We start from the raw sequence: 16,041 nt of genomic DNA on the forward strand, positions 1-16,041 counted from the left end.
GAACACCCCTACCTTTGCTCTTCCCACCAGCCACCATAAAATAGCTCCTTTCTGTTCTCTCAGCCACTTTCAGACCTGCTTGGCAGCCTGCACTGCTTGAGCAAGCCCAGAATGAGTAATCAACTCTTCATACATTTATTGTGTATAGCATCATCCTTTTTGCAACATGAACCCAGTTTTTGGTGTGCACATTAGAAGGGTTCCATTGGCCTCCATCAGGCTGCTATAGGAGAAAGAAGCAGAACTACATACTTGAGAAAAAGGCTAGAAAATGGGCAGTCAGGAAAAGCTACCAGAGACCAGAAACTGGGCAGTCATCCCAAGACTGGATAGAAGCATCTTCTATACCTATAGATAGTCATCTATAATCATCTTTTGACACTAAGGCCCACAACTGTATCAAAAGAGTCATGACAAAGACATTGATAGAAAGTGTAATAATGATAGCTACTAACTAATATCACTTAAGCACTTCCCACATGGCAGCCACTATTCTATGTTACTTAAATGTAAGTCATGTATCTTTAAAACCCAAATGAGGTAGAGACCACTGTAAAACCCATTCAAGGACGGGAAATTGAGGGTTAGATTAAGCAACTCTTCCAAAGTTTCTTTGCTGATAAGTAATAAAACCTGAATTTGACCTCAAGCAGTCTCTCCTGTACTTATGATTTGATAACAAATACTTGTTTGCTGTGTCCCTTAGGGTAGGAGTCTTTTCATTTGTGAATATACAGGTGTGATTTAGAGAAGCATTGAAAGGAATGAAGGGCAGAGAAGCCCTATCCTACTTGATATTAGCAGGTAATCATGGGTTTTGTGCAGTGCTAATGGTAGTGGTGAAAACACTGCCAAGAATGATTCAGTTAAAAATGGAATCTAGCATCCACTTGTGAAAGAGTATATGTGACATGCGTCTGAAGTTATCATCAACCTTATCCAGCTGGTAACCCTGAGAGATACAGTAATGACTGGCCTGGCAAGATATACCCACTGGTACAAAAGTAGCATGACTATTATGGAAATAACCAACCACCTTCTGATTGGATTCAAGACTAACTTCACAAGATGGAACTAATACCAAGCTCATTTATCAGGGCCAAGAGTCTGTGGCTAGATGGGTCACAGGCTATAAGGGAGAACCTACAACTATTATTATACTAAATTGATAAAATAGTAAACTGACTCCTAATTACTTATTGTAATATCTATAGTTTATCTCTCACCTCTCACCAGAGAAGCTTCTTCTCACACCAGACAGCAATTAACACAGAGACCCACAACTTGTCAATACACAGAGAATAGGAGACTGTGGAGTGCTCAGCCCTAAGTGGGACCTCTATATCACACTCCCTCTTCCAAAGGCTTAGGAATCACTGGGGAAGAGAGAGCAGAAAGATTGCAAAATCCCGAAGTGGTGAATGAATACACGGAAACAGTGTTTTCTAGACAGCAGGGAAGTTATACACATGAATTCAGAGCACTTGTCACAGCATGTGTAAGACCTGCTCATGTTCAAGCCAGAAAAAATATCCCAGGATGGAGAGGGGAGATGGGCAAGAAGCCCTAACCCTACCTGAGGTTCTATTGGCAATTGATAGCTGCTGGCAGAGGGAGAGTGAGTTTCCTTTAAGATCGTGATGCCTGGTAGGTTGACCAGACTCTAAGGGATGGGCCCACACCTAAAAGCACTTGGGGAACACAAATTAGACTTGACAGGGCTTTAAAAATGATGAAAAAAAAAGGCTATGAAGTCAGTTGTATGTGTTTTAGGGTGTGGTGTAGAGATGGGAGGGGGTCAGAATACGACCAAAATATATTGCATGAATTCTCAAAGAATCAAAATATTAAGAAAACAAGAGAAAAAAGAACTTATATTTCTTTAACTCTATTTCTGGTGCTAATAGTGGAAGCCAGCTGCATAATTTTAGATAGTGATTATTGTTGGTAGTTGTAAAGACAGGAATTAAGAAAGTATATATAGGCTGGGTATGGTGGTGCACACCTTTAATCCCAGCACTCGGGAGGCAGAGGCAGGCAGATCTCTGTGAGTTCCAGGACAGCTGGGGCTACAGGGAGACCCTGTCTCAAAAAAGACCAAAAAAAAAAGTGAGTATATCTACAACTATATTTGATAAAGCTAACATCTTTAAACAGGATGCTATTCTCAGAAAAACACTTGTGTTTAGCTAGAAGGAGCATGCTAAAAAAAAAAGTGGGATAATGTGGGGCAGCGCTGTCAAGTACTCATGAGCTGAAATTAGTTTCTAAATGCCATCTTTCTGAAACCTAAAGACTAGTTAAATCAACCTGGATATGACTATTGATTTGATACCAAAAATATAACTTTCAAAATTCTTTGCTCTTACATTTTTCTGTTCTTAGAGCCTATTTTAATCCTTCTCATTAAGAATGTGCACATTTAAACAAATTTACAGCTATAAAGTTTTGAAATAAAATAAAATTTTCCTCAATCTGTACCTACTTCGTAGAATTTTAAAATGCACACATGTACAAACATGCTCTTATTTGTTTAAATCCTTTCTTTAATAAAAATATGAAATGGTGTTATATATTCTTCTTAGTTGCTTTTTAAATTAAAATAAACTCTCATCATTTTACATATAGTTGTACATTTGAACCTAATTCTATCTTCTTCCATTTTTCTCAGGAATTAAAGTTCTATTTCTTGAAGATAAAAATCATACTGGAATGTTAAGGGTTTGTAGCTCATTTAAATAATAAGTAAAAGTATCTTTACAGTCAGATTTTCAATGCAATGTTTTGTCTGGCTTTTGACAGACTAAAACATTGAACAGAAGATGATAAAAGTCAAGTAGTGTTGAGCCTGCCTGGTAGGGCTTAAAAAGGTTGACAAGCACAAATAGACAATAGAGCCAATGAAATGACTTAGAGGTGAAGTTAGAATGTGGAAATAGAATTTAACCTCTTCTTTTAAAGGAATCATTGAATTTATACTGAATATATATTCATAAGCACTTAGTTTAAAATGCTTAATAAATGGCATTGCTATTATTATAGGTATATTGCATATATTCTGTGTAGGAAATGCCACCCTTGGATTTCTGTGACCTTTGTGTGTCACATTATAATAACACTATGCATTATAAATTATAACTATAATTTATCTTGTGTTGAAGTTATTTTATCATAGAAATAATAAAGAAAAGTTACATTTCATATGTAACATTGTTCATCACACACATTCCTTTGTTTAAATACTGATTTAATTTAATTTAGGACCCAAAACATCAAAGTCCTGAAAACATGTATGAGAAAAGGAGCAGAGCAAGTGGAAAAATGAGTTCCAGTAACAGCTTCTCTCCAGAGAAGCTGGAGTTTCACATGGGCTTTTCTTTCTTTAAACTTTTGAGTTCTTTTCATATTATCCATTTCTATTTCAAATTATCCATTATTTATTTATTCAACAATTTGATTCTGAGATTCTTCTATGAGTCAGGGATATATCAATGATTAAGAAACACAATTGTGTGTTATTTACATATCAAAATGCAATGAACATGATTAAAATTAATAGTATAATTTTCTGAATGTTAAGTAATGCAGAAAACATGGAATGAAGCAGAACATTTATCCTTGATCTAAATAGCTAGAGACCTTTTGGTCCTAGAAACTCAGCTAGCTTCTCTGGGATTTAAATCTTTGTTTTAATTTTTTAAATATTTTATTATTTTTATTTTATGTGTATGCGTGTACAGCCTGCATGTAGGTCTGTGCACCCATGTTGTGCAATGCTGGAGGAGGACAGAAGAAGCTGTCGGATCCCCTGGAACTGGAGTTATGGTTGTTAGCCGCCATGTGGGTGCTGGGATAAATCTTGGTTTTATTTTTAAAGACAAGCTTTCAGAGGAAAGATAAGTAACTAACTGCTTTTCAAGTTCCAAAACTGAGTGGGTGGAAAGGATTCTACCTCTAAACCTCAGGGGCAACTGTGGCCCCACTTTCTGGCCTGAACGTATCTCCATTGAGTCACAGGTGAAATTTTATCTGCCTAAAATGACACAGGGTACTGAGAACTAACAAGATGATGAAAATGACTGTGGGGATGGGAGTAGTGGCAGAAGTCACAGAGACTGATACTAACTTTAGTTAGGAGTGACCACCTTTAAAAATGCCTTGGATAGGAGTTACCAAATCAAAAACAATGTCACAGAGAAGAGTATATCTTCCTCATTTTGAATGAAGTTTCTCTTAAGATCAATAGTGCACTTTGTTAAATGATTGCTTCAGCTGGTTTTTATTGAGTACCTATCATGTACCAGGCACATTCTAGGTTCTGGGAAGGAATGGTTGTTCCACAAGGCTTACAAGAGTTCCTGACTTCTTTCTAAAGAAGGACTCAGACAATAAAGCAGTCAAACAGACACTTATTTCAGCTAATAGTAAATGCTGTGAAGACAGAGGAGATAGGAAACAGTGAAGATGGAGGTTTAGTTTAGACAGGCTGGTTAGGAAAGAAGTGTTTGGGAAGATATTTGAATACACTCTGACTGAAGCAGAGAGCTGGTCATGTGGTGATGGAGTTGGGCAAAGCTGAGCCCACATAGAGCAAATGAGGTGAGTGTGTTTGAGAACAAGCAGAGGGTGGGGGAGATGATTCAGTGGAGAGGTTTAGGGTAGGGTCAGAGCAGTAAATGGGATGTGGATCAGCTGAGAAATTTGAGGAAGTGGAAAAATATTGAAGGATTTTGAGCAGGACAGAATAGCAATCTCCATGTTACAAAGATCTGTCTGTGTGCTCTACTGGAGGAGAAGGGAGGGGCCAAGAGTGGAAATAAGGCGTCTCCTGGGAGGGATGTGCACACTAGGGAAAGAAGAGATGCTTACTTCACAAACAGAAGAGGCCCAGTAGATGGCAAAGAATTGTCTGCATACAGTGCTGTACCTGTGCTGCTACAGAAAGCTAATCCATTGGATGTACTGAACTCCTCAATGAAGAACTGCAAAAGGGAAATATGCTCTTCAGTATTTAAGGACTTGTTCCTGTGTTTCCAGTACAGCATTAGATCCACTTCATTGTAGGCATCTGAAATAAACAGAAACACTTCTATAATTAGAATAAGCTCTTAGAGGTTACATGATGTCTGTAGCCATGCTTTATACAGTTCTGAATTTCCTAGTTCTTAGTTCAGTGATGTTCATGTGTTAAGGTGTTGAAAAATGTTCTCCAATGGATTAAACAAAATCACATTTCAAAAGGAAATGAAACAAGAAAAAATAAACAAGTAAAAAAACTCCTCAACACAAACCCTGATGATTGATAGGGTGGAGGCTTTTCTCCCTCTGTAATGGTTAAAATTCCCCAGTGGGACCTGTCTGTATAGATTCTCACACACAGTTAAGCTGGGCCTCAGGACAAGGCCAAGATTCACTGAGGCTATGCCTTTGCGTTTCTTTAATGTTGGATGAAATTGAAAAATGAGTGCCTTAATTTGTAGAAAAATTTCTTCTTATAAAATTATGGTATAGAAAGTTTGTAATAGATTTAGAAAAGAATAGCTATGTAGGAGTCATCCATTGAGATTCCCAGAGTTTTGGTCATACTATGAAAAATTTCAATTAACTTGTGGTCGTCAGCTGTGGCTGCTCTCCTGTTCTCTTAGTTCCTCCGATCAGTCATCTGGTCTGGACCCCAGGGCTGGTGAGGAGACTGTGTCAGTGGAGCCATACTCAGACACAGGAGACCAGGTTCAGTGACAGATCTGGTTTATTGCAGGAAGGCACAAGCTTATATAGGGGTAGTGGTCCAATCACAGCACAGCAAGTAGTTTAAAGGTGAGGTATCCAAGGGTGGTGCACAATACAGTAAGTAGTTTAAAGGTGAGGTATCCAAGGGTGGTGATTAGGGAGTAGCAAGCTCTAGGCATTAGTCTCATGATCTGCCAATGGGAGCAAAATGTCACAAGGCATTCCTTGTGGCTCCAGCAGTTGGGCCGTTGCCTCAGGCCTGCTGTATGGCTGTCAATAAGAGTTTCACCCTAGGCTCAAGTCTGTCTCCCACATTAACTTTCAAGATAGCTTATCAAAAGTGAATGTTGGGTGAAAGTAATTGACAGGGAGCTGGATCAGAGGCTCTTTGACCAGGCTTTGATTAGAAGGTCTATGCTGCAAGTTGGGCTTTTCTGGAGAACCCATATTCATTTAATAGAGGCTTGGTACTCATCCAACAATAGGATTCAAGTGATTTTCAAATGTGGAAAGTTTGTACAAATGTTGGAAAATTCACCATCTAAAGGAGCTCTTCCTTTTTTATTATTGGGGTGAAAATGACAGAATATTTGATGACCGAAACATTTCCTCTCAAATCTTGTCATCTAAAGACAATATACCATAATCATTAGAAAAATAGAGATGTGTAAGAATGCAAAGAAAAACTCTACAACTGGAAAAGCATATCAAGATGTTTAAATGGTTGCTAAGGGCATGTGAGTTGTGTGATGGTGTGTTCAATGACGATGTCAACCTACTCCATTAGGCAATAAAACTTACTGCTTTCCAGCTGAAGAGAACACTTTTGAGTGTCAAGAGGAAACCTGCTGAAATCCATAAAGCACATGGCTGAAACTGTTATCTTGCAAAAGGAATGAGAAAAAGAACTGCGGATCATTTACCCATATGGCCCAATTAGCATGCAACACTGAAGCTCCTTATTGTCTGCCTGTTTTGTGTGCCTTTCCAGAATACTGTGAAACAGGCTTGCCTATCTTCTGTCCAAATAACAAGGAGGCAAAGCCAGAAAGGTGGGTGAGTTGCTTAAGGCAGAGATTGATGAGTGAATTCCAGCTCTTATAATTGATTCTGATTTCATCATTTCTTTCTCAGCTCCCACTGCATTTTCTGGCTCTGATATTTTTCAGAAAAAGACTTCAGAGTCAGATGTTTATAAGTACATTTAAATATTTTCTGCTTTGGGGAAGATACAAAATTAAATAGTCTCTAGTAATAAAGAGTTGGGATGGTGACAATGAAAATATATAGGTAAAGGTTTTCATCACAAAGCATTTGAAAACTTACTTGAGGAAATTGTCCTTTCCAGTAGTGAGGGAAAAGTCTGGAGCATGTTTAGTCATAGATCTATGGGCACAATGCATAATTCAAGTGCTATTAAGTCAAAGGCTTGCATACTGATGAGGTTTTTTTTTTAAATCCAAATTTTATATTCTCTAGGATTTTCCTGACCCCAGGCAGAGGCTGCTATATTATGATCTTGCCTCAAAGTGAGAACTATAGTAGCCCAAATAGCAGATCAGATGTTCATAAAATGCCCCCAAGGAAGTCTGCAAAAACAAAAGCAACATATGTTCCTGCCTATGGTGCCCCTGAGTTAATCACAAGAGCAGATCCACTTTATCTTCTGTGACCTGAATTTTATTGTCAGTAGTCAAAGCATCAAGAAAGGAAGTGTGTAGGTGGCTTTGGGTAGAGATAATATACTTAGTCTAGTATATTCCTAGTATATTACAGTTGGAAGTAACCTCTGCAGTCTTTTATTACCATTTCCCTAATCATATACATGAAGAAATTAATGAACAAAAGAAGGTTTATGGTTAAGTGGCATTGGAACCCAACCTGGTACCAGGTGACCTGACTGTATTTGGACTGGCTCTGCTGTTGGGTAGAAGAGCTGTGCTCACATTTTTGTGTCCTTCTGAGCTTGGGGCTCTCCAAGACCGCCTACAGGGTCAATTCCTCCAAAAGACTCACAGAACTCAGCAGAGCCCATAGTTACTATATGACGGAGGTATGCTATACTTTACTATAATGAGGGTTAAAATAATAAACAGAGAAGGAGTACAGGGCTGAGTCCAAGAGAGATTAGAGCAAGTTTCCTGTTGTCCTCACCTGGAGAATGTGAGATCATCTGCCAGCAGTGATAAGAGACATCATACACGGTGCACTGGGGACAGGGTAGTTCATGCAGGCCTTGGTGTGGGAAACTTTACCTGAGAGTTGCCGAAGCTATGTAGTCATGGTTGACCAGCCAGATGGCTGATCTTAGCCTTTGCTCCCTCTGGAGGTGAGGAGAGAGTGAAAACGTGGCACACGTCCCCACCATAAACACTGAACATAGACACTCTGACTTGGCTCAAGGACTCCAGGAGAACAGAAACGCTCTTATCACACAAGATATTCCAAAAGATTAGAGGTTACTTCAGAAGAGTCTGTTTGACAAGGGTCAAACAGATTTCAGTATGTACAAGATTAACAGGATCCACAGGGTTAATCTAATTACTGATCATCTCTTCACCCAAACAAACTTAAAACGGTTGACTCTTAGATCAGGTATTGCTGTTCTGCTATCAATTCCTAATGATACTTGACTCTCATATTTATGAGTCCTGTAGAAAACAGTACTGTTCCTTAATTGCAATTATTAAAAAATATTTACAGCTTTTATGAACTGGCTGGTGATAGCTACACTGTAAATGATGCTTCTATTGAGCAAAAAACTGTCCAAGTTTCTTACTGCTGCTGTAATACATGACCACAAACTTAGCAGTTTAAAACAACAGAAATTTATTCTTTCACAGTTCTGTAGACCAGAGTTTGATCAGTATCACTGGGTCAAAATTGCTCATTTAGGGCTTCTAGGGGGAAAATCCACTTAGTTTACATTCCTGCTGGTATCACTAGCCCTGGGCTTGGCATCTTACTGCTATTGCCTTCTGTGTGTATCAGATTTTCCTCTCCTTCTCTAGTGGATTCTTGTAATGCTTTTAAAAGAGACACAAGGATCACTTTCCCATGTTAAGATCTTTAGTTCAACCACATTTTCAAGCATCCTTTTAATTTTTTCATATAGAATAACCCTCACAAGGATAAAGATATAGATATCTTTTGAGGTATTCATTTTTTTCAACCTACTATAGACTCTCAGATTTCCAAGATCTTAAAAATTCTTGGATCTATAGAACATTTTAGAATTTTTATTTCATGCCACTCAATATGCACAAGACTCATTTAGCTAATGTGAAATATGGAACATTAAAGAAGGAAGGCCATTGTAGCCTAGTGTTAGAATAAATGTTTTAACTAAAAAAGAAAAGGAAGTAAGAAAATTATGCTAACTTGATGATTATGCCTTCATGCAGCAAATGAGGGAGCTAACTGAAAAAATTATTTTGCTAATGCCACATTCTGAAACTGCTTGGTGGAGTGCAGGAATAAGTTGGAGTTGGTTAGAAACAGGCTCACAACAGGTTCACATGCCTAAACAATCATGTACCAGACTTTTACAGGCTTCTAGAACTCAGTTCCCTTCTTTTTGTCCAAACAACATATGCTCAGAGTGTATGAAATAGATAAACTAGAAAACAATTCTTTAAAACCAAAGTGTTAAAAGCAGGAAAGTTACATATCCTGCTTGAGTCTCAAGCTTCAACATCATTAAACCGGTAACAATGCTGTGAGTTTAATCTGAAGTGAGAACCAGTATGTAGATGGCTGTGATCCAAGGAAGCCAAAAATCATAGGGAACTCTCACACCTGAGACTGAAGAGGACATTTCCATCAGGGTGTACTCAAAGCATGATGTTCTGCACAGTTGTGTCATAGATGAAGGCTCTTTTAAAGTGGACGAAAAAGATATCCAGCACCCAAATCTTCTGGATCAATCTGTGATCTATGGTCATGCTTTTGTTCGTAGTGCTAGGAAAGGAGAGTCTCTCATCTTTCCAGTAATGCCTGAGATAAATAGTCATTGTAAAGTCCTCAGAAGAGAGAAAAAGACCAATGAAACCAGCAGGAACAGGGTTCAGATAACCATTTCAATATTATTAGCTCACAGATGGCCTTGGGTGTTAATGGCTTGTAGGTGAATGACTTATATTACAGTTTTAGGTAGTTGTAGGATAAAGCTAGTCATTTCTTTCCCCTCCCACCCTCCTCCCTTCCCTCCCTCCCTCCCTCCTTCCCTCTCTTTCTCCTTCCTTCCTTCCTTCCTTCCTTCCTTCCTTCCTTCCTTCCTTCCTCCCTCCCCTCCACACACCCACCCTCCCCCCCATCCTCCTCCTTTTTTCATTTTAAACATGGTCTTACTATCAAGTGTAGGCTAGAATTCAACTCAAAATCCCTCCATCTCAGCATCCTGAGTGCCAGAATTACCAGCATATGCCATGCCTGGCTTCAAAAATTTCTTAAATAAATATTAATTTTAAATTTGTTTTTGTATTCATAATTCAGTGTTATTTTTGTTGAAGCAGATCTCCAAAATTAAATACACTGAGTCCCACAAAAACCTGAATGAAGCATTTATTATAGATATTAGTGGAAAGCAAGTTGTCAGAGGTTCTTGACCAGAAACAATGATCTTCCTCAGCTTGAAAGGTAGAATGATCACCATGAAACTGTGGTTCAGAATGTCCAGTTTACAATGAACCACTTCTGAGGTTTATTAAAATGCAAATACCCAGAGCTCTCAACTCAGCATGGCTCAGGGATCTGAACAGAAACTTGAAGACTAGCTGTAACAATATGGTGATGATTGGTAAAAACCTATATCAACATCTAGTTCAGCAGGGATGGGGATATGATTTGGTATTGTGCAGGCCAGCTGTAAGGCTATAAGGATGAGGGGTAAAAAATCTATCAACAAACCAATAAAACAGCAAACAACCACTAAAACATTTGAATTTTATTTGGCATTCAGATGTTACAGTTAATATTTTGGTTGGTTGAACAGAAATTCCTCATGTCATCCGTGTCATTGGATATGAACAATGATATATAAACTGTAACATATATAGTTATTTTATAGAAACAAGTTTTAAAAATATTTTATTTATTATTTTTTACTTTATGTGTATGAGCGTGTTTTTTGCATGTATGTGAGTGCACCCGTGTCATGCAAAGGTCAGAAGAAGGTGTCAGATCCCCTGGGACTGGAGTTAGAGATGGTTGTTAGCCACCATGTGGGTGCTGGGAACTGAACCTGGATTCTCTGCAAGAGCAAACAGTGCTTTTAACCAATGAGCCATCTCTCCAGCCCTAGAAATAAATTTGAATTTAAATTCTATATATGAGTCTTTGGGCAAACAAATTCAAACTTGGATCTAACAATTCCTTTTTTCTTTTACTTATCTTTCCAATATTATTATGTGTGAAAACATCGTTGTATATCCATATTTCATACATGAATATAAATAAAATAGTAATTTAAAAATTAAAAAGCTATGAAAATACAATTACTTTACAGGAAAATAAAACAAAGCTAATCTCTTCTATAGTTCAAGTCATATTCTCAGTAACTAGTTATTTACATACAAGTAGAATTGATATAAATCCAAACCTTTGGATAAGCTGTGTAAACCTTGGCTCAACAGTCTATCATTTTATGGGCAAGGCCCCATGGCTGTGATTTCATGTTGCATACACTTTCAGGTTGTGTAAGACTTTCTTACACAATTGTTCCCTGCTCATGATAGATGAAACACGGTATAAAGGAAACATGGTATTCTGTAATATATGTCATCAATGAAAAATAGATGAGAAAGAAAAGACGGAGGGAAGATAAAAGTGGTTATCAATGAAGAAGAAGCAAACAGAAGGGGCTGGAGAGGTGGCTCAGTGTTTAAGAGCACTGAATGCTCTTGCAGAAAACACAGGTTCGATTTCCAGCACCCACATGGTGTCTGACAATTGCCTATAACTCCAGTTCCAGGGGATCTGACACCTTCTTCTGATCTCTGTGGGCACTGCACAACATGGGTGCACTTGCACACATGTAGGCAATACACTCATACACATAAAATGAAAGTAAATTAAATATTAAAAAAGAATGAAGAGAATCTTTTCTACTACGAAGTAGGAAAGATTAATAACACATGTACCTGAAATGACTCATTCGAACACCAATGATTACACAACTACTATTTCTAAAAAGATCAATATTCCAGGAGGAAACTTACCATATCAACCTCTGAAATGCTGTCAATACTTTCAACCTGAATATCGACATCCACTGGAACTGGGGACCCTTCAGAAAGAAAAGTGGAATTTGCTGAGAAATGAATTTTAATAATTTTAGATACCTTCCAAAACTAAGAAAGACCATTGTTCAACAATTGAAAGCAAATTATTTTTCAAGATTTTTTGCACAAGATTTCCCATTTTCTATTGAATCATTCATTGAACACTCAATGTAATAACTATAGTACATATACAGATAAATGCCACTTCAATCATTATTACTAATTTGCTTGTAACATCCCAAGGAATTCCTTGTAGAATATATTGAAGTAGTGGTGTCTTTGGTTTTATTCTTTATTTCCTTTCATATTTTGACTAGTAGGATTTAAATAGAAACAATGATTTGAATAATACCTAAGGGTATGTAGAATTATGCATCTTGTATAATAATGACAGTCGGTGAGTTTTATAGAGTTTTATAGAGTTTTTATAGAGTTCTTGGCTCTGGGCAGTAGCAAACCCATTTCTCTCCTGCCCCCTATTATCAGCCTTCTTCATTTGTGAAGTGGGTTGCCAGTGGATTGGCTGTCTAGAAACAGACAAATGCTACACCAACATTGCAGATTCTGGTGTACCCCTTTGCAGATCAGCAACCATAAAAGGCATTTGGGAAGAAGCAAACGATTTAGAAATGCGTTTGATGAAATACACTGAAATGGGAACTGGAGCAATTTCAGACAGAGAACTTCAAACTTGTTTGCTGACAGCTGGAGCTCAGGGAACCAGATTCCTGAGCTTAGAAAGCCCTTGTGGCAATTAAGAGAATCTATGCCAGAGAGTCATTATGACATTTTCTAGTTCCACCTAAGGAAGGATTTCAGTACTTCTGTGTGTGCGGTGTGTGTGTGTGTGTGTGTGTGTGTGTGTGTGCATGTGTGTGTCTGTGTCTGTGTGGTATAGCGTAAGTGGAGATAGGTTTTTAGCTTCATCATTACTTTTTGGTATAAAATTTGATCTCTATATATGACACAATTCATGTATTAATACATATTCTCCTCATGTTTTTCCATAATAAGCCATTCTCAGTTAAATATAGACATAGTCCATAGTTGAAAAATTTTCAGCTATTAGCAAATAAATATAAATTCTGCACAGCTGAGTCCTAGGTGGTTGTTTTGTCAATACGCTGAGATTTAGATGGGTCATTCCTGAATGACTTCCCTACTGGCTAAATAACTGGATGTGCTATATGTGACTTACTTATGCATTGATTCAACAGCCTTTTAAATCCATAATATAGTATAAAATAAGCTAACTCCTTTGACATTCTTATTCAACTTTGTTAATTGGCTGGTTACTTTTATCAGCATCAGTTTCCCTTTTTTGTTTATTATCATTCATTATTTTTAAAATTATTTAATTTTTAATTTTTGTAAATTTTTATTTGATTTTTTGTGTATTTCATACAGAGCAGCTTAATCATCTTTATACCCAGTTCCCCATTGGCACCCTTCCATAGCCCCCCACTGACTTTCATGCATTGTGTTATTTGTGTTAAGGCCTATCGAGTCAAGTTTGTGTTCCCAGATGTCCCTCAGTGCAAGTTCATCCACTGAGGACTAGTCAGCCTATCTAGAGTCCCTCCCTATAAGAAGATCAGCTCTTCCTCACCCAGCAGTAATCAGCTGCCAATAGTTCTTCAGCTAAGATTGGGGCCCACTGCCCATTTCCACAGTTCCATGCTGTTTTTTTGTCCACTTGAGTTTGCATGGGTCTTGTGCATGCTGACACCATTGCTGTAGGTTCATATGAGAAAGCCCCAAGCCTGTCACATCCTTAGACAAATGTAATTTCTTCCTATGTGCTAATTATGGATCCTTATATTTACGGACAAGCATCGCAGTCACCATTAATCAATGAAGCTTCTTTTGCAACAGATGGAAATTATTAAAGTGTTCCAAAACTGGTCAAATACGGATTGTCTGTGAATTGCCCAACCATAAATGACACTTGGAACTTCTATACCTAAGGCCCATGGAACATAGTGGAACAAGGGGTAGAAAAAATACTGATGCATCTCTCAACTCTCATCAATGAAGTTCCCTCATGCAACAGAGGACCATGAACACAAAAGGACACAAATGGCCAGAGCACAGAGAATACAGAGAATAAGAATCTGCAGAGTACAGGTCCTTGGACAGGGCTCCTATATTAAACTTCACCCAGCCTGGACTCAGGGACCACTGAAGATGAAGGATAGGAAAGATTGTAAGAGCCAGGGGAGGAGGTACATGATCATATGGAAACAGTCTTATAGGCTTCTGGGACATTGTTCATTCATTACTTTTGAGAGTCTTATCTAGCCAGATACTTGGTCTATCACTCAAATATATTCAGACTCACCCTTTATAAGTACCTTATTTGCATCCTAACTGCCATCTCCTTCCTGGCATGTTGGATCAATTAATTTGTAAAACATTAATTCAATAAATAATATTGTTTACTGCCAATTATGTTTACACATGAGCTTGGGAAAGCTCAGTTTCCACTCCTTCACAGCTTTACTCCTTTGTGATTTTGCATTTGTCCTTTTTCTTGTATTAATAATCAAAATAAAAATTCATGAAAACATCTACCCAGCACTTCATGCTGAAAATAAATCTTCCCATTAATTCTAATACTGCAAGGGAATACGATTTCAAAAGGTCTTGGAGAGGTCCTGGATAAAGTTCTAATAATCACATAGACTACAATTTGAATGCCATTTGTCACTATTATGTATTATAGGGTAAAGATTAACTCCAGGAAATGTATTAACTCAACCCTCCTCGAAAAATACACATACAGATATCTGAATATAAGTGCATGTGTATACCTGAAGCTACATAACAAAAAACACAGTACCAGACAGGAGAAACTTCCCTTTGAATTGTTGGTCAGGGCGGTGCAAGAGACTCCCCAAATACCACAGGCTTTTTCTGCTGACCTTGATTACCCCCCAGAACTTCAAGGTAAGGGAGCTGGATCCAACCTGTAAGCCTTCTACCTGAAGACTAGCTCTCATAGTTTTAGAGGATACTATGCAAGCTGCTAAGGAAGAAAAATCAATCAACGGTTAGACCCAGCTCTAAAGCCTAATAACCATGACAACTGGCACAGAAACTATCTCTATTGGTACAGTAGTGGCACTTTTACCTTGGGGCTAATCAACAGCTATCTAATTGGACTTAAAGCCCTTTCAATGGGAGGGAAATCATGGGTGACACTGTAATTATAGCCAAATACACATGACTGGAGAGGTCTTAGATCCTAGAGAAAACCCTCTCTGACATAAATCTAGGCAAATGAAACTTCTTACTATATGCTAAATATAGATCTTTGTATTTACAGACAATATGCCATAAACCACTCATCAAAGAAGCTTCTTTTTGCTACAGATGGAGGCTATTACAGAGTTCCACAAGTAGTCACACACAGAGAAAAATATATCTGAGAGATTTCGCAGCCCTAAATGACACATCTACAGTGGAACGTCTACATCTAAGTCTCATGGAACATAGCAGGACGGGGGGTACGGAGAATACTAATACATCTCTCAACTCTCACCAGGAAATCTTCCTCATATTACAGAGTGTGATGCACACAGAAGGCCACACTGGCTAAGTTTTAGAGAATAAGAGACTACAGAGTTCGTGTCCTTGGATACGATGCCTATATTAAACCTCACCCACTCATGGGTCAGGGACCATTGCAGAAGAGGGTGCAGAAAGATTTTGAGAGCCAGGATTCGTACATGAACATAACGAAGCAGAGTCTTTCAGGCCACTGGGAACTTGCTCATATGAACTTGCAACAATAGTGACAGCATGCACAAGGCCCATGCCCACTCAGATAAAAACCTTGTATTGAACAAGGGAAATGGGCAGCAGGCCCCAACCTTAGCCTAGGAACTACTGGCAACTGATCACTGCCGGGTGAGGGAGAGTAGATTTTCTTTAAGGGAGAGACTCTAGAAAGGCTGACTAGACTCCAGTGGATGAACTTGCACCAAGGGACATCTGGGTACAAATACTTGACCAGATAAACCTTAAT

At 38.2% G+C, this 16,041-nt stretch overlaps 1 protein-coding gene across 1 annotated transcript in view; it reads right to left on the minus strand.

The window, feature by feature from the left end:
* Gabrr3 (gamma-aminobutyric acid type A receptor rho3 subunit) overlaps nt 1–16,041 on the minus strand; it is a 63,964-nt gene that overhangs the window by 31,846 nt on the left and 16,077 nt on the right. Inside the window, 4 exon segments of the mRNA XM_008841736.2 lie at nt 4,928–5,068; nt 6,532–6,606; nt 9,521–9,752; nt 11,949–12,016. Of these exon segments, the coding sequence (XP_008839958.2) occupies nt 4,928–5,068; nt 6,532–6,606; nt 9,521–9,752; nt 11,949–12,016 (516 nt within the window).

This window comes from Nannospalax galili, unplaced genomic scaffold, assembly GCF_000622305.1.
Source record: "Nannospalax galili isolate Female #2095 unplaced genomic scaffold, S.galili_v1.0 scaffold821, whole genome shotgun sequence".
Classification (NCBI taxonomy): Eukaryota; Metazoa; Chordata; class Mammalia; order Rodentia; family Spalacidae; genus Nannospalax; species Nannospalax galili.